The sequence below is a fragment of the Engystomops pustulosus genome, chromosome 1 (genome assembly GCF_040894005.1).
Source record: "Engystomops pustulosus chromosome 1, aEngPut4.maternal, whole genome shotgun sequence".
Taxonomy (NCBI): Eukaryota; Metazoa; Chordata; class Amphibia; order Anura; family Leptodactylidae; genus Engystomops; species Engystomops pustulosus.
Window position 1 is genome coordinate 11,825,579 of NC_092411.1, and position 24,150 is coordinate 11,849,728.

At 45.7% G+C, this 24,150-nt stretch overlaps 1 protein-coding gene across 1 annotated transcript; it reads right to left on the reverse strand.

The window, feature by feature from the left end:
- Positions 1-1,203: 1,203 nt before the first annotated feature.
- On the reverse strand, positions 1,204-9,677 carry LOC140116802 (CD5 antigen-like). Its single transcript, XM_072133239.1, has 5 exons — positions 9,628-9,677; positions 7,227-7,253; positions 6,310-6,627; positions 4,042-4,359; positions 1,204-1,558 (listed from the first exon to the last, which is right to left on the reverse strand). The coding sequence occupies exons 1-5, from the start codon at positions 9,653-9,655 to the stop codon at positions 1,554-1,556; spliced, it is 696 nt and encodes a 231-aa protein (XP_071989340.1). The 5' UTR covers positions 9,656-9,677; the 3' UTR covers positions 1,204-1,553.
- Positions 9,678-24,150: the final 14,473 nt, after the last annotated feature.

The window sequence follows — 24,150 nt, forward strand, 5'->3', positions numbered from 1 at the left end:
GCGGCACGCTCTGGGGGCTCTGTTATCGCTTCTTAGTGACCGCGTCCTCCGGATTGTTGTGCAAATGCTAAGTGAGGGACAGTATGGGACCCATTCGGAAATATTTGGGTATGAAATACGGATAATGCAGGCAGGATCAGCTCCAGGTTTTAGGAGGCTCCTGGGCGACATAGCCTTAGTGGGCCCCCTTGCAGTGAACTCAGGTGGCGGAAATAAAAATTCTGAAACTAAAACAGTCTCCTGGTCCCTAACATATTCCCTAGTTTATCATCCCAAACAGCCCCTCATGGTTATTTTATATACAGCCCCCTCATATATAAAGCCCCCCTCATCCCATATAGAAATTCATTAGATACAGCCCTACTTGCCCTCATGGATTCCTTATGTAAAGCCTTATGTGGGCCCCCCAGAAGCTCTGGGCCCTGGCACTTGCCCAGGTACTCCCAGTGCTGGTGCCAGCCCTGAATGCAGGACTGATCGCTATCCATTATGCTGTGTAGTTCCACAGAGACTTTTGGCATAACAGCTAGCTATGATGCTGGAAGTCCTGCTACAGAGGAGAAGATTATAACCAGGGGCGGATAAGACCACCATGGGCCCTGGGCTGTATGAATATTTTAGCCCCTACAAGTCTGGAATCACTTCTACATCTGATACTAGAACCAAGATCCTGGAGAGTGGGGGATGTGTCCCTTCTGCTGCTTTCAATATGTGGTTTCTGGACCTTTAAAGGTCCTGTTCTTGTGTACATGTGTATTGAGAGCAGGAACAGATGTAAGAGGATTTCATGGGGGAAGGTCCTTCTCAGTATATAATTTGGTGTATAGGCCCCCTAGAAGGCTTGGGCCCCAGGCTACCACCCAAATCGCCTCCATTATAATCCACTACTGATTATAATGGTCAGATACTGGGACTGATATCTCAGCAACCATGGGGGCTACAACAAAAATGTTCACCTCCCCATGTGTAAGGTGGAGAAAGGTCCTCTTAAAGGAACAGGATTATAGAGGGAAGATACTACTGCAACTTTGGTTTGGAGAGTTGTATGGCAACTGAAGGGACACCCTTGATTATGTGACTTCTGGGACCATCCCTTTAAGGTAAGGCATGAAAAACAGGGACTATATTCCATGAAGCCTGGACAACCCAGAGATTTAATAATCCCAAATCTGCTAAAAAGTGATAAAAGATAAAAACATGGAAGAGATAAAAAAAAGATGTCTACAAGTTTTAATTTCTGAGTAAAGGAACGATCGGGATTTAGATGGAGACACCAACGCGCATTAGACCAATGAGCCTCTAGTAAGAGCGAGGCCCCTGCTACTGACTCCAGGGTCTTCTTCTAGGTCCTAGACCCCACTAATAATAAGGACTTTATGATAATGACTAATAGATACAGAATATAAAGGTAAGTACATGTACAGTATAAGTGTATTGTGTGTCACTGCTCAGTACATACAGACAGTATCGGCACAAAGAATCGGCTAAGAGGAAGATACATTGTTGCCACTGAAAGCTTTAGACATTTCCAGAATGTGAGACGTCTTCCTGCTTCACCCTGTAAGAATAGTGAGGTTATAGCCATGTGGTTTAAAATAGAAAAATACATTATAATAATAAATCTGTAATATTCCATTCACCAGATTTTACCCCATTAAACTACTAACCTACAAGGGTAGGGTGTCCTTTCTAGAATTTCCTGAAAAAACACCCTTTATTTAAAAAAAACTCATCTAAAGTCATGTGACAATGAGCAGAGAAGAGTCAGATTTTGCCTGAGATGAGTTCAGTTTAGAGGCTGCAAGGGAACGCTTCTAACTTCAGTTCTATAGCACCTAGAAACATGCCTCTGGTGTCATATTAAAGATAAGAATGTCATGTTCCAGATTACATCAGGCTTGAGCTATAGAACCAGAGATACAGGCATTTCCTGAAATATTACCTTTTATTTAAAAAAAAATCATCCAAAGTCATGTGAAAATGAGCAGAGAAGAGTCAGATTTTGCCTGAGATGAGTTTAGTTTTGAGGCTGCTGGAGAGTGTCAATTCAGACACTTCTAACTTCAGTTCTATAGCACCTACAAAGATGTTTCTGGTGTCAAATTAAAGATAAGAATGTCATCTTCCAGATTACATCAGGCTTGGGCTATAGAACTAGAGATACAGGCCGTTAAAGGAAATCTACCTTTTGCATGTAGCCATTTAAATATATTTACCTCGGCATCTTCATGTAAAACCCAGAGCATATCTTAATTACTTTTGACACGCCCCAAAAAAACTTTCAAAAAGCATGGAGAGAGCAGGGAGTTGGATGAGACATGTTCTGTTCACTGTAACAGGCTGTGAAGCTACAGCACAGAGGGGCTCTGGTAATTTGTTTATGCTTCGCCTTATTCTGTATATAGAAGCTCTAAAATGTCATTATATCCTAATAGCCAAGGTAATTACAGACCAGGCAATACACAATTTGGGTGTATTTAGCCCATGCACCTAATTCATGACACTGTGCCAGGGCCTGGGGGGTCTCAAGATCAGCAAGAGCCCAATGACTATTAGTATTGTAGGAAACTTCTCCTAGAGCACAGTATGATTCAGTATTATATCTCACTACAGTGTAATATTATATAATATTATATACAGAATTATTATAGACTTGGCTTCTGTTCTAGTTTTCCTGCGTTTTATTCCGTTTTTTTACATGCTTTGGCCTCCATGTGCTGGCGCTGCCCTCCTGGTGTCATCACTTTTGGCCGCTCTCTGGAGTATTTCGGCGTTGGTAACATCACGCTGTAGCAATGTGTAAGTGTCTCCAGCATGAAGAAATATCCGAGCATCAGATGAGAGAGCGGATTACTTCATCTTATATGCTGCAAACACAGACAATATTTCCAGCTGCGCCTGAACGTCAGACATTCTCATCCCATGGATTCTAACATAAAGCGGGCGTCCTGATATCACAAGGGTCATGGGGGTTTAGAAATCTTACAATGGAAAACTCTTATCAGCCGTTATGACCACTGGTGGGTATTGTCCCTGAAAAGATTTGGAATCAGGTTTTTGTGTAGGTTGTTAGTAGCAGCAGGACTGTGAAATAAGAATTTATATTCCAGTATATTCCAGTGTCCTCACACTGTTGTGTTCTGCGCTCTCTGCTGGGAGTGTTATGTATTGTCCCTGGAGAAATAACACCTATGTGTATGTTGTTGGTAGCAGCAGGACTGTGAAATGTGGATTGTAACTTCTACAAGTAGCCTTGTACAGTGTCGGACTAGGTTTCCTAAGGCCCACCAGAGAAAATCAAAATGGGGGCCCACTCTTCATCATCCCCCAGGAAATATACTCTAGCAGCCTCAAAATTGTGGTGTTTTCTGATGGACCTCTGGGGTTCAGTATTGGGTTGAGAAGGGGCCCACCGGAGGATCCTCTGGTACTCTGGTGGGCCAGTCCGACACTGCCCTCACACTGCTGTGCTGTTATCTCTCTGTAGACAGTGTCCGAGATTGTCTATATTGAGATGTATAATCATACTTTTGTTTAATACTGTTAGTAGAAGCAGAACAGTGAAATATGGATGTCTATTCCCGGATTGTAGCTTTTACAAGTACCCTCACACTGCTGTCCTGCTAGCTCTTGTAGACAGTGTCAGGGATTGTCTATGCTGAGATGTATAATCGTACTTTTGTTTAATACTGTTAGTAGAAGCAGAGCAGTGAAATATGGATGTCTATTCCAGGATTGTAGCTTCTCCAAATGCACTGGGGGTGTGTCCTCACACTGCTGTGCTCTGTGCTCTCTGCATTGAACTGCTCTAAAGCCCCTCCCCCTACTATGCTGTAGCATTCAAACAGATGCTTGCTATTTTTTTGCTTAATGTAAAGCAGCTCAATGCAGAGAGCCAAGAACACAGCTGGGTGAGGACCTGCCTTCTTCAGCTCTGCAGATGCATAGAAATGAATAGAGAATAAATACGTTTTGTATCCACTTATCTGCACACAATCACTTTGTGTATAAGAGTTACACCAGGTATCCATGTATACTCACCTGTGCAGTACACACTCACGTCCTCCTCATGGGTGCAGTCATGGTAGGACCACACGCGGTGCTCGCACTTCTCCAGTGAAGGTTCATCTCCGTGGCACTCAACATCATCCATCCAGATTTTTCCACGTGATTGGCCGAATCTCTTCCTCCTCCGCCTGTACGGCTGGCAGGACCCACAGTCTATCTGAGCGCATGTAACATTGGCATCACGATCATCCCAGTGGTCATCACATACACTCCCCCACTGGCCATCACGATAGACCTCCAGCCTCCCTACACATCTGCTGGGCCCGTCCACCAGCCGGACCTCAAAGGGTTCTAGTGCCGGAGATAAGAGGGAAGTCATCCACGTACAGTCCACAAATGACATCATAGAATTATGTATCTTTATATCTGTGTAACAATAATTATATCTATATTTGTATCATCTATCTATCTATCTATCTATCTCATATCTATCTATCTATCTATCTATCTATCTCCTATCTATCTCATATCTATCTATCTATCTATCTATCTACCTATCTATCTCATATCTATCTCATATCTATCTATCTCATATCTATCTATCTCATATCTATCTATCTATCTATCTATCTATCTATCTATCTATCTATCTATCATCTATCTATCTATCTATCTATCTATCTCATATCTATCTATCTATCTATCTATCTATCTATCTCATATCTATCTATCTATCTATCTATCTATCTATCTATCTATCTATCTATCTATCTATCTATCTCATATCTATCTATCTCATACCTATCTCCTATCTATCTATCTAATATCTATCTATCTATCTATCTATCTATCTATCTATCTATCTCTTTCTCTCTATCTCATATCTATTTAAAACAAAAATAAGCAGCACTCATTGGGCCACATGTATCACTTGTTTTTTCTGTTGTTTTTGCGCCTTTTCATAGTGTTGCACTGTTTTTGCACCAGTTTTGCGACTAAACACCAAACTAGCTGCGGAGCAAAAATAACCAGGTTTTCCTCATTTATCTACCAATCCAGATGTTTTTCTGCACCTAATAATGATTTGTCATTAGCAACTTGTTCATTAGGGCGCAAATTAGGTGCAAAAACTCTCCAGCCTGAAGGTGGCGTAAACTGAGAAGCAGCACTGAGCTCTTGTGCACAACAGTGTATCCCCAGCAGCAGAGCTCAGCAGACACTACCTGCAGCCTCTGTTTACAGTTTATGATCTTCTATTTACAAACAATCTGCAAAAGCCTCAGCTCAGAGCAGGAGAGAAGAGAATTTAGCAGGATTTTGCAGATAGTACAGAGAAGTGTCCCGTGTAGCAGGATAGAAGAGCAGGGAAAGGGGGAGAGACAGGACAGAGAAGTGTCCCCCGTGTAGCAAGATAGAAGATCAGGTAGACGGAGAAAGACAGGACAAAGAAGTGTAGCCATGTAGCAGGATAGAAGAGAAGTGTGTAGGAGCTGCAGACAGGACAGAGAAGTGTCCCGTGTAGCAGCATAGAAGAGAAATGTGTAAGAGCTGCAGACAGGACAGAGAAGTGTCCCGTGTAGCAGCATAGAAGAGAAATGTGTTAGAGCTGCAGACAGGACAGAGAAGTGTCCCATGTAGCAGGATGAGCACACTGGCGTCTGAGTGGGATACTGGCCAGAATTACAGGGGGGGCAGCAGAAGCTCAGCACCAGAGGATCCCCTCAAGGAGAAGCCCCTGCTGAGGAGGTCACTGGGTGCAGGGTGTCACACACCTGGGTGCTGCTGTGGGGGTCATTCTCATGCTGGGGTGCGGGAGAGAAGCAGAGAGGAGCTTGTAGCAGGATGACATGTAAGAGCCCGAATCTAATATTGCGCCTAAATTGCGCCTAAAGTAAAGATATTAATAAGAAGCAGGAACTCAACTCATCACAGATGGTTGTAGCTTGTGATAATTCTGGCGCAACAACGAGACTTGAGCACAGAACACTGATACAGTGGCCCATTCTATCTACTAATTCTATAATATATCTATCTAACATCTATCTCATATGTATCTCTTTAACTATCCATTCTTCATATTCGTCTTATCTATCCATGCAGGGGTGTAACTAGGAGAGGCAGGGCCCTATAGCAGACTTCTGAATGGGGCCCCCCTCCCCAAAAATATACATATTTGTATACTCACACTTGTGTCTCAGTCAATCGATCCATCCAACTCCTTTTAATTGTTCTATATATCTATTATCTATCACAAATTGAACTGGACAATCTAATACAATGTAACTATGAGCGATGCCTCACCTCTGCAGGTCATCCAGACATCGTTCTTGTGGACACAGTTGTGTTTGGTGAGTGAGGACATGGGACATTCAGACAGAGCCGCCTCGCCCCCGGTACATTTCACCTCATTCATCCAGATGGAGCCGCTTCCTTTCTTCAGGAACCCACACTGCATGGAGTTTACCGGGGGGCCACATTTCAGCTGCTTACAGACCACCCGAGAGTTTAGCCGGCTCCAGTTATAGTCACACACGGTGGCCCATTCCCCATCATGTTCCACCTCAAGTCTCCCGCTACAGCGATTGCTCCCGCTCACCAGCGTCACATTGAAGTCCTGGTCTAAAAGAGACACAAACAAGACACAATACAGAAGACTGATACAGTCCTAGAGACATCTGTATATAATGGGGTTCATTTACTAAGGGTCCGAATGCTGCACTTTCGTAGGGTTTCCCGAATATTTCCATTGTGCGCTGAATTTTGCGCCGGGATTTTGGTGCACGCGATCGGATTGTGTCGCATCGGCGCCGGCTTTCACGTGACAGAAATCGGGGGGCGTGGCCATCGAGACAACCCGACAGATTCGGAAAAACTGCAGAATTTAAAAAAGAATTTGTGTCGCAAGATCAGCACTTACATGCACCAGGACGAAGAAGGTGAACACCGGCGGACCTCAGCGCAGCAGCGACACCTGCAGGATATCGGGTGCATGACCTTAGTGAATCCCGGCAGACACGAATCAGCGTCGGACAACACGCCGCAGGATCGCAACTGCACCAAGTAAGTAAATGTGCCCCATTGTGTTACAACTGATTGTATCTAGATTATAGATATCAGACCCCTCTGAGGCCCAAACACCTCTTACCCCATTACATCTTCATAGGAACACTAAATATTATTCAGATATAAAATAATAATTTTGTATACAACATACATACCTGAACACGTAAACCCAAAAAGCAAAGCTGAAAAACAAAAAAGGTAAAAGGCATTTAGATCTATAACTACAAAATAATTAATAATATACAATACCCAATAATATCTGTTACACAGTAGCGCATTAAGTGTCCCATGGGCCCCGGACTGTTCATACGACTAGGGCCCCCCCAGTGTCCAAACCAACACGTGCCCCGATATTAGGACTTAAGTCCTACTCTATATTCTTAATCTTATACTGTTCTGATGAACTTCAAACCTGCTCTGACAACCCATCTATCTAGAAAAGTCAATCACATTCCCTGAAACCCTCCACCCGACTACCGTCTCCTTTAACGAAATGTCCACCCCAGTGGCCCCCCCTTGATAAAATGGCATGTAAAGTCCACAGCAGGGCTCTCCTGAAAGAAAAATAAATCTATACTCACCTTCCAGCTTCTATTTCCTGGCCCCCCGGCTTCGTCTTCTCTACGCGGCTCCGTCTTCTCCATCCAGCCTGGGCGCATACACCATGACGCGACGTTGTTGCGGCCATGTCATGTCATAGTGTTGTCATAGTGATGCATCCGGGCCGGAAGATGAGAAGACAGAGACACAGGGCCAGGGAGAAGAAAGGTGAGTATAGGTTTTTTTTTTTTAAACTGATGTCGGATCCTCATATAGGGCCCTGAAATTTGGGACCTTCATGCTTTGGGGGGCCGCCATTAGATCTACTAGAGATGGAATTTTCTCACTGGAGTTGTGTAACAGCAAGGGCGGATCTTCATATAGGCGGTATGGAAGGGCGGCCGGGGCTTTTAGCTTATGAGGGGCCCACGCCCGGGGCCCATACCGCCTATATGAAAATACACTACTCCAAGATTTAATGGCGGCCCCCCCAAAGCATGATGGTCACCAAATTTTAGGGTCAGCTATAGATTGATGCCGACCAACCATATATTTGGAACATGGGTCTTGCATAGATAGGAATTGGCAAATTCAGGACACTTAAGCCCCATCTGATGGGACTGCTGTCACTTGGATGGAGCTTTTGTATTCCCCACCCATATTTAGGTGCCAGGATGAGACACATTTGATACAACTGTCTATAATAATACAGGTCACTCCTGGAATGTTTGTCATTAGTGGCACATATGTCCGCCGCGATGGAGAGGAGGATGGGTGACCCCTCCCCTCTCCATAAAAATGCACGGCGTACGGGCCGTAACACGGGCACCGTATCCCTACGTGCACCATTGCCATCTATGGGGGACTTATGTACGGCCGCAAGCTTGCGGCCATACATACCTCCCCCATTTGGTAGTGTGAATGTAGCCTTATAATTACAATTGTCCCGTTAAGGGAACCACAAAGCTACACATATTGTACCGTCCTGTCTTTGTGCCCCAAAAACAGTAGCAAATAGTCAATGCCCCTTTTAGTTAACAGTCACAACGCCAACCTGTAGCCCACAGTGTCGGTGGCCCCAATAGTCACAGTGCCCTATTTTAGTGGATAGTGACAGTGCCCCCAACAGTAGCCAAAAGTCACAGTGGGCAAAATAGCCCCTTTTCTCTAGCCCCCTAACTTATAATAACACCCTCTCTGTAATCCCCCCATTGATTTTCTCCTCTGTTCAAACACCATCCACCTACTATATACTTACTTTTCCCCATCCCCCTGAAGCAGCAGCAGTCTTCTTCCCATCTCCTCCATGCAGCGGCTGTATGTGGCTCTGGAGCCGACGCAATGTGATGACATCATCGCGCCTGAGCTGGTACAGCCGCTGCACAGAGGAGAAGAGAAGAAGACTGCTCCTGCTACCTATAGGGAACAGGGAAAGGGAGTATTAAAGTACCCTGGGTCCTATGCTGCTCTCCTGACTAGGACACCCCACAGGTGCAGGGAGAGGGTTTTTTTTATGGAGAGCGGCCATGTTTTTCTAATAGATTCTTTGGTTATGGACAGACGGTGTAATGGAAGTGGGTAAATACTTGTAGATGATAGCAGCATTGGTGACTTTCCTATTGGAAGACTGGTAGTGGATTGGAGGGTATGAGGCCTCTAAAGAGTGGAGTCGAGGCTCCCCTGGTATATTGGGCCAAGTCTCCTTGGGACCTTTGGTCTAGTTATCACAGAAGCAAAAGGTAACTCAGAATTTGTAAGGATCGTCCCAAATTGTGTTAACACTCCTTGCAAGTTCAACATTTCCAGGCCAGGGGAACCTGACAAATATGGTGTCTTTGCTCAAATTAACCATAAAAAAATCCAAAACATAGACACATTTTGGATAATTTCATATATACAATAACCTGACATAATAAGATCAGCAGAAAAGCCTGAACATTGCACATCCCTGTGTATAACCCATAGAGGGCATATACTACACCGCTATACACAATGATAGTAGTCGTAGTCACTCACCCAGCAGGATCAGCCCCGTCCCCCTCATTCTTCCAGATCACAAGTATAAACTGTAACACAAAGTAAAACTTTATATGTAGGCGACATCCGAGGGCTCAGCACATTTACTGCTGAACTCAGGAATTAGGAACCAGTCGATTTCCAGATTCTGACGCCAATTGTAGATATTTATACTGGTAAATATAAGTGATGCCAACATCATGTTCCTAAAACCTCAGTAATTGTGCTGTAGATATACCTTGGCGTCTATGACTGCTGGACTGCTTGTCGCACCTACCAATCCCCACGTGGACAGATAGAGATCACATGACCCGCCATCTGTGGCCATTTTATGGACAGGAATCTCTGGCTGATGAGGTAAAAGACAGGAGGCTTCACTTTACATATCAGGAAAGTTTACCATCTTCCTCCCGGTGTATGTAAGTGCATGGCTTGCGACACAAATTGAATTGTGCAAAATCCTGCACGTAGTCCGAATCCGTCAGATTGTCCGACGGCCACGCCCCCTATTTGTGGCACGTGAAAGCCGGCGCGATTGCAACACAAAAAGATCGCGTGCGACACAATCCCAGCACGATCCCTGAAAAGTCGGGAAACCCAACGAAAATGCGTTTGCGGGACCCTTACTAAATAAGTCCCAATGTCTCCAGCCACACCCTATCAGGCCCCCATCCAGCGAGTCCAAGAAACAAGCCTTAGATTTTTTAGACCCAAGAATGGGGAGGGATGGATATATTGGTAGGACAGTTCGGTGCCACACACAACTTTTCAGGTGACCTTTGATTTAGACCAAATGTGATGTGACAGCATCTATGCAATTCTTCCAACCAGAAGTGAAGCCTTCAGCCAACTTTCCATTGAGTGTCCCACCGTCCAACCTTACATTTGACCTCACCAGATTTAAATTGGGGGATAAGGATGGTTAGCGCCTTCCATTAAAATGGAGGATGTTAAGTGCACAATGACCAGCGACTGGAACTGCAATATTCACGTCTGTGCCAAACATTGTGGGTTCAGGTCTCCAAACCCGGACGTCAGTCAAAAGCTCACCCACCACGTTCCGGTAGCAACCATGATCAGCAAGGGCCGCCCCTTACTCTAGAATCGTCGCTCCCCTAGGATTGTCAAGACAGCTTTGATGGCGATATTTATACTGTAACACGCACAATCGTGTTACCAGTGGGGGAGGTCGTTTGGGTTCAGACTGAACTTTCAACCTGAACTTGAGTCATCTCATCCCTAATCCTGACCTCAACAACATCTCACCCTGGACTACTGACTGCAAACCAACCCAAACACCAGCGCCCAACAGGCAGCCATGACTCAGCCCAGAGAGGACGACCACCCCCATATTATTGGTCATGGTTTTATAGAGGAATTATGTTGGCACATACCTCTAGGAAAGGAGAAGTGGACATCATGTCTCCATCCTCCAGGCCCATGTTCTTTTCACTTCCCTTTTTCCTCAGTTATTTCACTTTCCAATAAATGTAAGTTTATTCTGACACCTTAAGAAGTAGTTACATGGAATTGTGTATAACCACAAGTGAAACTGATGTTGGTGGCAATTTTATGTTATTGTCAGATAAGGCCATGGTGACACTAAACTCACACACCCAATATTAGATCATTTATAAGGGAACACAAAGCCTCAGATTGGAAAGTCTGCTGGACCTGTAGGCAGGTTTGGGGTGGACCATGTGAATCTTTCTGTGGGCCCCCGGGCCATGCATGAGCCATGAATGGCAGAATCCTGTTACTGTTCTTACACAGATACTCACATGATAAGTATACAATATCTCAACCATGAGATGACATCTCGGGAGACTGGGAACAATAATTGAGAAAAGTGGTTCAGGTTAGTACAATTTTGTGCCCCTCGGTGATCCAGTAAGTTGAGCTTCCATTGCTGCTGGTATCCAGCCTTGCTTTGTCTCCATCAAGGTTCTTCATGGTCTTTGTGGGATTCTTTTGTATATTTTTACTTTTTTATTTAGTGGATTACCTGCTTGTATTGATAGGGATTATCTCATGACGGTATTCCCCTGGTTCTCCAAGATGAAAGGTTGGAGATATGTTGTACTGGTGGAGTGTGTCTCCTCTATCCTTTAGCTTTTGGTGTCTCCTGCATTTAGGTTGTGGGATAAGAAGATACTCAACAGCATCTTCTATAGACCTTTCCTGATTCCATCAGCACTTTCCAGGGGAGACCTCAATTCCTGTCGACAGCTGTATCCAAGCCCCATCTTCTGCTGCGGACCTGATGGATCAGGGCGTAGCTCTTGTGCCTCTGGCTACATGGAGGTCACCCCTTTCCTCCTGATTAAGGATCATACCTAAACCTGACGCTCCACCTTGGATTGTTGATCTGGTACATGTTGTTCTTCTCCTCCTGGCTCTGCTTCTGTATGAGCTCTTGTCTCGTCTACTGATGACCCTTGTCCCTATTTCTGACTACACTACTATTGCTTCATTGCCAGGGACCAGAGGTTCCTTCCAGCAGCAAGGTCCATACCTCCATGCAGGGGTTTAAGCCCATTATGCCCCCTTAGTATTTGATTATTGGGACCCTCAATGCCACTTGAGTCCAGGGATACGAAATAATGGGAATTCAAAAGTGCATCAACGTTAGATACATTTCTAGTTGTTGAGGATCTAACCTCTGAGATTCCCACAATCATAAGAAGCCACAAGTGCCTAAAGCAGTGGAGTTCATGCTCAGCCAATGCTCTATTCATTTCTATGGGTCTATCAGAACTGAATTTCCCACAGTCCTATAAAAGTGAATAAATTACAAGCATGTCCAAGCAGAATACCAGAGAATCCACCGGATCTCCAGGTCTGGCAGCAGACCCAACCCATTTGGAAGCGACATCACAACCTGCTCAGGTTCGGGGTTCAGGTTCAGCGCATGGGACCCATAAATGTTGCAAGATTAGTATTCGAACAGCCAACAGGATGTCTGGGTCACATGGGCTGAACCTGAAACATTGGGGCTCATTTACTAAGGGCCCCGCGGACCTCACTTTCATTGGACATCTCGCCAATGGATTTTAAAGGTTTTTTTGCGCTCGTGATCAGATTTTGGCGGTTTTCACGCGACACAAATCGGGGGGGGGGGGGGGGGGAGCGGTCCGTTGGATCGTCCCCATTGTGTCCTCTACATTTTATATTGGGTATTTTATAAAACCCTATTTCAGTGCGTGATTTTATTAAGGGGTGTGGCCTGTGATCTGTAGGGAGTTAGGGGTGGTCTGGGGGAGGGGCTTAAATGTCCCTATTATACTGACTGTAGACTTGGCTTGTAGGCTGCATGTGGTATATGAACAGGAGAGGTGTGATTTTCCATCAGAATTCCACAAAGCTGAACATCTTCCCATGCTCCTGGTGCTGTATCCGCTCTTATCCGTGGCCTTCACAATTTGGAGGCATCGGCTGCACATGACGCTCACAGAGTGATAATGGGTTTTCTCACACGGGGGGAGCCAGGGACAGATAGCGAGTTTCAGTTTCTTCTTCCAATTAAAATATATTTTGTTTTCTTCAATTTTCCTTTGGAAAATTACAAGAAATTACAGGACGAATACAATAGGATTATCTGTTCCTGTAAGTCCACAATTTCCCATTGTCCACCCGGACTGCATTTCCTTTACTATCAGGGAATTATGTATTCAAAGTAGTAACTGCAAAAGAAACTTAATTTAACCCCTTCCCACATATGGATGTAACATCACCATCCTAACAAAGACATTGACATTTTTTCCAATCTTCAAAATTGTGCAAAATCTTCTACTCCCCATCTTACAAAAAACAAGCCCCAATAATGTCACTGCTTCTAAATTGACTTAATGTCACTGTTAAGGCCAGACATTGCTCTGGTGGTTACATACTGAGGATCCTGCAGCAAAATCAACAACATAAAAGTAAAATATGTTATTAAAATAATATAAAAACGTAGAAAGTGAAAACATTATTTACTAATATAAAACATAGAAAAGGATAAAAATTCTAATAACTTTGGCAGAGTTGTAGTTTATTCTCATTCCCTTAACCTTGTTGAAAAAAATCTTATCTAATAGTAAAAATAATCACAGTAAAAGTAATATTAAAAATTAAAAAATTCAACATCAGCTGCTTACATAAACTACAACTTGTCCCACAAAAAACAAGCTCCGATACATCTAGGTCTACAAAATGGTGTATTCTGACTACTAGATTTAACTCTTTCCCAGGGGCCATGTTGAGCAACTTGCCACAGGCAGCAACACGTCTATCAAGATAGGGGGAAAGCATCAAAGGCTGCCACAAAGCAGGATCTGCCACTTAAAATTAGTGTCTCTTCACACCTGATGTCAGCCTGGGTGTGAGAGACTACATGAAGAACCCACTGAAATTGTATTTTAAGTATTTTTTCATGAAGTTTTTTACCTTCTTTTGGATTACAGCTTGGACTTGATGGTCCTGTGTCTTAATTCAAACTCATCTACTTTGATACTTTGATGATAAAATTTATTAAAAGGTTCATTAACAACAAAAACCTCCTTGCTGATGGTTTCCCTGAAGCAACTAGACAAAAAAAACGTGTACAAACTTTTTTTTTTACAGTTTGTGAACTAAAGAGAATGTCAAAACCGGATCTTTAAACTTCAGCGCAGTCTGCGTGACAAGTGCAGCGCTGTATCTGCCACTCACATCTGCGTAACCCAAAAAACAGAAGTGTTTACAGAAGTCGCGCCATGTCTCGCCATCTTATCTGATCCCGGTTACCAGACAATAGTATTACCCGTCTCTATGAGGGATGGTATGAGCCAAGACCAGGGGACGGTGAGCAAACAGCAGCGGGAGAAGGAGGGAGCAAACAATACACATGAGATACATTGTATCCAAGCCCGGAATGTTCTCACTTATGTATCTGACTGTCCCTGGGTTCTGTCCATTGACTTTGTATTGTGGTTGACATTTCATTTACTATTCCTGCGCCTCTCATCTAAGACCAGGAAATAGGGGAAAAGCATCTAAATAGATAAAATGTATCTTGTTACTCCATCCTATGATTGTAGTGGGCTCGGCAGCAGCTGCCTGGCATTGTTTGCTTGTCCTGTTCCCATGTTATTCTATGCAGCTTTGTATCATCTTCTAAAACTAAACCGGAACAAATCACTGTCTGCTCTGCCCCCTCTTATCATACCGTAGTTAATTACCAACTTAGGCCTCATGCACATGAACGCCAGGGGGACACAATTTGCAGCCGGATTACGGTCCCCATAAACATCGTCACTGGCTCTCCGGCACTTCCGAATCGCGCGCATGGTGCGCTGTGGCATCATCTGGTGCACCGAAACGGGTTGTAATATAAGGTATAAAATAGCAATCGGGGGTTTCTTGCATTAATGAAAATATGCTCCAGCACGTATTTGTGGGTTAGATCTACCACTTTTAAGTGGTAGGTTTCCTTTAAGGATTATGAAGTGCTCTTAGGAACCTTGAGTGCTGCAGAAATTCTTTTGTAACCTTAGCCAGATCTATGCCTTGCCACAATTCTGTCTCTGAGCTCCTTGGGCAGTTTCTTAGACCTCATGATTCTCATGTGCTCTGACATGCACTGTGAGCTGTCAGGTATTATACAGACAGGTGTGCGCCTTTCCTAATCAAGTCCAATCAGTTTAATTATACGCAGATGGGCTCTGAAGGAGGAGTAGTATCATTTCAAGGAGGATCAGTAGTAAATGGACAGCATGTGAGTTAAATGAGTATCACAGCAAAGGGGATGAATACTTATGACCATGTAATATTTCAGTTTTTCTTGTTTAATACATTTGCAAAAATACCTACATTTCCGTTATTTTTTTCTGTGCACATTTATGAGCCCCAAAAAAACTTTTTTCATCTTATCCATGGCTGGAATAAAGCGAAAAAGTGAAAGATTTGAAGGGGTCTGATATATAGATAATTGATAGATTGATGATTGATAGATATTAGATGTAGAGATAATAGATAGATATGTACAAGGTTATTCTGTTATTTAATAACAAGTTTAAGTATTTACGTTTTCAGGTGATACAATGTATCCAGTGTTTGTCCTTCCAGTATTGGTCAGTGTATCCTCTGGGCCTGGGAATGAGGGGTCGGGGCTCCTCTGAATACTTGTACACACCCTTGTGTCTCGGCTTTTGTTTGGGGGAGTCAGTCATAGATTTGCCTTTGGTCGCATGGACTTGTTCTCACGACCCTGCAGTGAAAATCTAATAAAATGTCCCAAACATAATATGACGGAAAGTTTCAAAACAAAGAAATTTTCTTTCCCTTTTCAGCATGAGACAAGTTCTCTTCTGTTTTTCAGACATTGGAAATATTAAACCCTTTTATGGGATATTGAATATTCACTTTGTTCTCAATGTTGTCAATAGATTTTTGGGATATTAACATCAAGTTTCCCTTTCAGTTTGGTGAGAACTTAGAGAATGGCAAATCTGTCTTTTTATCAAGGCCCAATCAATGGGGGGATTTATCAGGGCTTGTACCTCATATTGGTGGGGTACAAGCTATTTCCCCTCTTACACCTTGGCATGGAGGGGCCTAACGGGGGGGTTGTTGGCTGGTGTGGGGCGTCGCTACCCCCTGCCTGCGCATTACCAAGACAAAACCAAAAGCTTTGGGTGCAAATGCAAATTCTGTACAGGGCCCCAATATAATGATTGAAAATTCTGGTCTTTACATATAAGTATGAGACAGTTTATGGGGGACCCCTATCATATATCATAATTGAGGGCCCTGGTGGTCTAGGGCAAATATTTCATTAATATAAGGATCCCCAGTGGTATTCCATTAGTATAAGAACTTATGGATCAACTTCTCTGTACAGGTCACAGCAGAGAGTACAGGGAAAGGATAGAGAGTACTGTGCAGTAGTGCATGGCTTCATAGTTCTCTACATACCTATCATATCTATCTATCTCATATCTACCTACCTATCTATCTATCTATCTATCTCATATCTATCTATCTATCTATCTCATATCTATCTATCTCATATCTATCTATCTCATATTCATCTATCTATCTATCTCATATCTATCTCATATCTATCTATCTCATATCTATCTATCTATCTCATATCTATCTATCTATCTCATATCTATCTATCTATCTATCTATCTCATATCTATCTATCTCATATCTATCTATCTCATATCTATCTATCTCATATTCATCTATCTATCTCATATCTATCTATCTATCTATCTATCTATCTATCTATCCAGTGGCATACAGACCGCCGTCTCAATGGCGACCGCGGTCTGTATGCCACTGTCAGTCGGGCAGGGGCCTCTGTCTGTCCGTACAGGAAGCTCCTGTCCGTCCCTGTATAGTGCTCGATGCGGTCGGAAGCGGCCGCTCGAGCACTATTATTGCGGGTGGAGCGACGTGGCAGGAAAACCCCCCGGCGCACATCGCTCCATGAACTAGGATGCGCGGCCTTTCCTGTCCGGCCGCGGGCGAAAGATAGAAGATGCGGGAGCCAGAGGTGAGTACAGGTTTTTTTTTTTTAAATCTGAGGTAAAAGGGACTTATTGTATAAAACATTTATTTGATTTGCTAATTAATTGTGTGTGTGTGTGTGGGTGGGGGGGCAGAATATTTAATAATTCATTGTGGGGGGGGGAGAATATGTGATAATATATTGGGGGGGAGAATATTTAATAATTCATTGTGGGGGGGCAGAATATTTAATAATTCATTTTGGGGGGCAGAATATTTAATGATATATTGGGGGGGGACAGAATATGTGATAATTAGAGATGAGCGAACACTAAAATGCTCGGGTACTCGTTATTCGAGACGAACTTTTCCCGATGCTCGAGTGCTCGTCTCGAATAACGAACCCCATTGAAGTCAATGGGAGACTCGAGCATTTTTCAAGGGGACCAAGGCTCTGCACAGGGAAGCTTGGCCAAACACCTGGGAACCTCAGAAAAGGATGGAAACACCACGGAAATGGACAGGAAACAGCAGGGGCAGCATGCATGGATGCCTCTGAGGCTGCATAATCGCACCATTATGCCAAAATTATGGGCAACAGCATGGCCATGACAGAGTGACAGAATGAAGCTAGATAGCATCTAAAACATCCAATAATTGACCCTGACACTATAGGGGACGGCATGCAGAGGCAGCGGCAGCAGGCTAGAGAGTGTCATGGCGACATACCCTAAATGGACTCAGGCTTCAAACCAATGGGTGGCAGAGAGGAACCAAAGGAGGTGAGCAAGAAGCGCTCAAATAATATCGGTACATGATAAAAGTTTGCCAGTATATTTTGTGGATTACACAGCAGGGTGGCGACAAAGTTAACATGGAAGCCATGAAAACAACCCAAAATTCTGCCTGACACAGCTCGTTTGATAAGGGGACCATGTATGGAGGCAGTGAACTAGTAGTAGATTAAAGGTGCTGCAGTTAAAACTATGTTAGTTGGATCTTGGCATGGAGCTGGCGCTCCGCTGCCAGGCGAGCTTTCGCCAATCCAAGCCCCTGTCTCTAGGCTACTCCCCAAACAGCACTTCTAAGAACCTTTTGTATAAGATCAAGTGTAGTAGCGTTCTTATAAGTTTAGGATATGGCGGGTGAGGGGAATGTAAACAGATGCGCAAGAAGCGCTGAAATAATATCCCTAAATGGTAAAAGTTTTCCAGTATATTTTGTGGCTTACACAGCAGGGTGGCGACAAAGTTAACAACTTTGATGTGGAATGCCCTGTAATAGCTCTTGGGCGGTGTGCCTTTTATCGCCTAGGCTCAGCAGTTTCAGCACCGCCTGCTGTCGCTTAGCGACGGCACTGCTGCTGTGCCTAGAGCTACCGACTGATGGCGCCATGCCCACGGATGGTAATTCGGAGGAGGAGGAGGTGGAGGAGGGGTGGGAGGAGGTATAGTAGGCCTTTGAGACCTGGACCGAGGTAGGCCCCGCAATTCTCTGCGTCGGCAGTATATGACCAGCCCCAGGGTCAGACTCGGTCCCAGCCTGCACCAAGTTAAGTGTAGTAGCGTTCTTATAAGTTTGGGATATGGCGGGTGAGGGGAATGTAAACAGATGCGCAAGAAGCGCATGATGCGCATGGAGCTGGCGTTCCGCTGCCAGGCGAGCTTTCGCCAATCCAAGCCCCTGTCTCTAGGCTACTCCCCAAACAGCACTTCTAAGAACCTTTTGTATAAGATCAAGTGTAGTAGCGTTCTTATAAGTTTAGGATATGGCGGGTGAGGGGAATGTAAACAGATGCGCAAGAAGCGCTGAAATAATATCCCTAAATGGTAAAAGTTTGCCAGTATATTTTGTGGATAACACAGCAGGGTGGCGACAAAGTTAACAACTTTGATGTGGAATCCATGAAAACAACCCAAATTTCTGCCTGACACACCTCGTTTGATAAAGGGACGATGTATGGAGGCAGCTATATGGACAACTTTTGGAGGTAGCAATGGAGACAACGTGTGGAGGCTGCTATGGAGACAATTTAATTTGGATAGTGCCTGTATGTGGCAGTCCCAAACATTTTTCAAACCAGAGGAGCAGGTAGGTGGCCCTCCAGTAAAATGGGATAGATTGAGTGCCTGTATGTGGCAGTCCCAAAAATGTTTCAAACCAGAGGAGCAGGTAGGTGGCCCTCCAGTAAAATGGAATAGATTGAGTGCCTGTATGTGGCAGTCCCAAAAATTGTTCAAACCAGAGGAGCAGGTAGGTGGCCCTGCAGTAAAATGGAATAGATTGAGTGCCTGTATGTGGCAGTCCCAAAAATTGTTCAAACCAGAGGAGCAGGTAGGTGGCCCTGCAGTAAAATGGAATAGATTGAGTGCCTGTATGTGGCAGTCCCAAAAATTGTTCAAACCAGAGGAGCAGGTAGGTGGCCCTCCAGAAAAATGAAATAGATTGAGTGCCTGTATGTGGCAGTCCCAAAAATGTTTCAAACCAGAGGAGCAGGTAGGTGGCCCTGCAGTAAAATGGAATAGATTGAGTGCCTGTATGTGGCAGTCCCAAAAATGTTTCAAACCAGAGGAGCAGGTAGGTGGCCCTGCAGTAAAATGGAATAGATTGAGTGCCTGTATGTGGCAGTCCCAAAAATGTTTCAAACCAGAGGAGCAGGTAGGTGGCCCTGCAGTAAAATGGAATAGATTGAGTGCCTGTATGTGGCAGTCCCAAAAATGTTTCAAACCAGAGGAGCAGGTAGGTGGCCCTGCAGTAAAATGGAATAGATTGAGTGCCTGTATGTGGCAGTCCCAAAAATTGTTCAAACCAGAGGAGCAGGTAGGTGGCCCTGCAGTAAAATGGAATAGATTGAGTGCCTGTATGTGGCAGTCCCAAAAATTGTTCAAACCAGAGGAGCAGGTAGGTGGCCCTGCAGTAAAATGGAATAGATTGAGTGCCTGTATGTGGCAGTCCCAAAAATGTTTCAAACCAGAGGAGCAGGTAGGTGGCCCTGCAGTAAAATGGAATAGATTGAGTGCCTGTATGTGGCACTCACAAAAATTGTTTCAAACAGAGGACCAGGTAGGTGGCCCTCCAGAAAAATTAAATGCATGAAGTACTATAGCAAGAGCCAGTGGGCCCTGTCAAAAAATAGCCAGTTTCCTCTGCTTTACTGTACAAAGAGGAGGAGAAGGAGGAAAATGAGGAGGAGGAGGAGGAGTGGATCAATTATTCAGGTTGAGCTTCCTTCACCTGGTGGAGATTGGAAATTCTGAGAAATCCAGCCTTTATTCATTTTAATAAGCGTCAGCCTGTCAGCGCTGTCAGTCGACAGGCGTGTACGCTTATCGGTGATGATGCCACCAGCTGCACTGAAAACCCGCTCGGACAAGACGCTAGCGGCAGGGCAGGCAAGAACCTCCAAGGCGTAGAGCGCCAGTTCGTGCCACATGTCCAGCTTTGAAACCCAGTAGTTGTAGGGAGCTGTGTGATCATTTAGGACGATGGTATGGTCAGCTACGTACTCCCTCACCATCTTTCTGTAAAGATCAGCCCTACTCTGCCGAGACTGGGGACAGGTGACAGTGTCTTGCTGGGGTGACATAAAGCTGGCAAAAGCCTTGTAAAGCGTACCCTTGCCAGTGCTGGACAAGCTGCCTGCTCGCCTACTCTCCCTCGCTACTTGTCCCGCAGAACTACGCACTCTGCCGCTAGCGCTGTCAGAAGGGAAATACTGTTTCAGCTTGTGCACCAGGGCCTGCTGGTATTCATGCATTCTCACACTCCTTTCCTCTCCAGGGATGAGAGTGGGAAGATTTTGCTTGTACCGTGGGTCCAGGAGAGTGAACACCCAGTAATCGGTGCTGGAATAAATTCTTTGAACGCGAGGGTCACGGGATAGGCAGCCTAGCATGAAATCTGCCATATGCGCCAGAGTACCAACGCGTAAGAATTCACTCCCCTCACTGGCCTGACTGTCCATTTCCTCCTCCTCCAACTCCTCCAACTCCTCTTCTTCTGCCCATACACGCTGAACAGTGAAGGACTGAACAATGGTCCCCTCTTGTGTCTCGCCAACATTCTCCTCCTCTTCCTCCTCATCCTCCTCCACCTCCACCTCCTCCGATATGCGCTGAGAAACAGACCTCAGGGTGCTTTGGCTATCAACAAGGGAATATTCTTCCCCCGTCTCTTGTGACGAGCGCAAAGCTTCCGACTTCATGCTGACCAGAGAGTTTTTCAACAGGCCAAGCAGCGGGATGGTGAGGCTGATGATGGCGGCATCGCCACTGACCATCTGTGTTGACTCCTCAAAGTTACTCAGCACCTGACAGATATCAGACATCCACGTCCACTCCTCATTGTAGACTTGAGGAAGCTGACTGACCTGACTACCAGTTCTGGTGGAAGTTGACATCTGGCAGTCTACAATCGCTCTGCGCTGCTGGTAAACTCTGGATAACATGGTCAGTGTTGAATTCCACCTCGTGGGCACGTCGCACAACAGTCGGTGAGCGGGCAGTTGGAGGCGGCGCTGCGCTGCCCTGAGAGTGGCAGCATCTGGGCTGGACTTCCTGAAATGCGCACAGATGCGGCGCACCTTCGTGAGCAAATCAGACAGATTGGGGTATGTCTTGAGGAAACGCTGCACTATCAGATTTAACACATGGGCCAGGCATGGCACATGTGTCAGTCTGCCGAGTTGCAGAGCCGCCACCAGGTTACGGCCGTTGTCACACACAACCATTCCCGGCTTGAGGTTCAGCGGTGCCAGCCACAGATCAGTCTGCGCCGTGATGCCCTGTAATAGCTCTTGGGCGGTGTGCCTTTTGTCGCCTAGGCTCAGCAGTTTGAGCACCGCCTGCTGTCGCTTAGCGACGGCACTGCTGCTGTGCCTAGAGCTACCGACTGATGGCGCCGTGCCCACGGATGGTAGTTCGGAGGAGGAGGTGGAGGAGGGGTGGGAGGAGGAGGAGGCATAGTAGGCCTGAAACACCTGGACCGAGGTAGGCCCCGCAATCCTCGGCGTCGGCAGTATATGAGCAGCCCCAGGGTCAGACTCGGTCCCAGCCTCCACCAAGTTAACCCAATGTGCCGTCAGCGATATATAGTGGCCCTGCCCGGCAGCACTCGTCCACGTGTCCGTGGTCAGGTGGACCTTGTCAGAAACGGCGTTGGTCAGGGCACGGATGATGTTGTCTGACACGTGCTGGTGCAGGGCTGGGACGGCACATCGGGAAAAGTAGTGGCGGCTGGGGACCGAATACCGAGGGGCGGCCGCCGCCATGAGGTTGCGAAAGGCCTCGGTCTCTACTAGCCTATAGGGCAGCATCTCCAGGCTAAGCAATCTGGAGATGTGCACATTAAGGGCTTGGGCGTGCGGGTGGGTTGCACTATATTTGCGTTTCCGCTCCAGCGTCTGGGGTATGGAGAGCTGAACGCTGGTGGATGCTGTGGAGGATCGTGGAGGCGACGATGGGGTTTTTGTGCCAGGGTCCTGGGCAGGGGGCTGACTATCAGCTGACACAGGGGAAGGAGCAGTGGTGTGCACGGCCGGAGGTGAACGGGCTTGTTGCCACTGAGTGGGGTGCTTAGCATTCATATGCCTGCGCATACTGGTGGTAGTTAAGCTAGTAGTGGTGGAACCCCTGCTGAGCCTGGTTTGGCAAATGTTGCACACCACAGTCCGTCGGTCATCCGGTGTTTCCTTAAAGAACCTCCACACTTCTGAAGATCTAGCCCTCGCCGCAAGAGCCCTCACCACGGGAGCTTCACTAGTTGACAGTGGCGCTGATGCACCAGCTCTGGCCCTGCCTCTCCGTCTGGCCCCACCACTGCCTCTTCCAACCTGTTCAGGTCGAGGACTCTCCTCCGTCTCAGAAGCACTGTGTTCACCCGGCCTCTCAACCCAGCTTGGGTCTGTCACCTCATCATCCTCCGATCCCTCAGTCTGCTCCCCCCTCGGACTTCCTGCCCTGACAACAACTTCCCCACTGTCTGACAACCGTGTCTCCTCATCGTCGGACACCTCTTTACACACTTCCACTACGTCAAGAAGGTCATCATCACCCACAGACTGTGACTGGTGGAAAACCTGGGCATCGGAAAATTGCTCAGCAGCAACCGGACAAGTGGTTTGTGACTGTGGGAAGGGTCCAGAAAACAGTTCCTCAGAGTATGCCGGTTCAAATGCCAAATTTTCCTGGGAGGGGGCAGACTGGGGGGGAGGAGGCTGAGGTGCAGGAGCTGGAGGAGTGGCGATTTCGGTGACATGGGTGGACTGCGTGGAAGACTGACTGGTGGTGGACAAATTGCTCGAAGCATTGTCAGCAATCCACGACATCACCTGTTCGCACTGTTCTGGCCTCAACAGTGCTCTACCACGAGTCCCAGTAACTTCAGACATGAACCTAGGGAGTGTAGCTCTGCGGCGTTCCCCTGCTCCCTCATCAGCAGGTGGTGTCTCACCCCGCCCAGGACCACGGCCTCTGACCCCTGCAGTAGTTGGACGCCCACGTCCCCGCCCTCGTCCTCTACCCCTAGCCCTCGGGTTAAACATTTTTAAAATGAGAGTTATAACTTTATTTTTTTTTTTTTACTTTTTTTTGTTTTTTTTTGTGTTTTTTTTTTTTTTTTGTGTTTTTTGTTTTTTTTTGAGTTTTTAAAACCAAACAATGCTATCCTATTGCTATGGCTATTTTCTAGTATCAAAGGAAGCACAGTACTATGCCAGATGAGATGACACTGAGTTATTGCCTAATAGAAATCCAACCCCTACTGAATTTTGCCACTTCGGCCTTTGCTATGGATATGTGCGCCACTAAGCGCAGAACACAGCGGTCGCAAGTCCCACTACAAATTGCTCAGAATTGGCAAGTACATGCACTGCAGAAAGTACAGCCACCAGCAGATCAACCAGAAATCAAATATATAGAACGCTACTGTAGGCTTCAAGAAGCTGTTTGTATTCTCCTATGGCTATTTTCTAGCCAAGTATCAAAGGAAGCACAGTACTATGCCAGATGAGATGACACTGAGTTATTGCCTAATAGAAATCCAACC

Bases quoted from the DNA above. Each gene is read 5' to 3' on its own strand.
- LOC140116802 (XM_072133239.1), bottom strand. From the start codon at position 9,655: ATGAGGGGGACGGGGCTGATCCTGCTGG. The intron at 7,254-9,627 runs GTGAGTGACTAC...TTTGTTTTTCAG, and splicing joins GACGGGGCTGATCCTGCTGG to CTTTGCTTTTTGGGTTTACG. The intron at 6,628-7,226 runs GTATGTATGTTG...TGTCTCTTTTAG, and splicing joins TTTTGGGTTTACGTGTTCAG to ACCAGGACTTCAATGTGACG.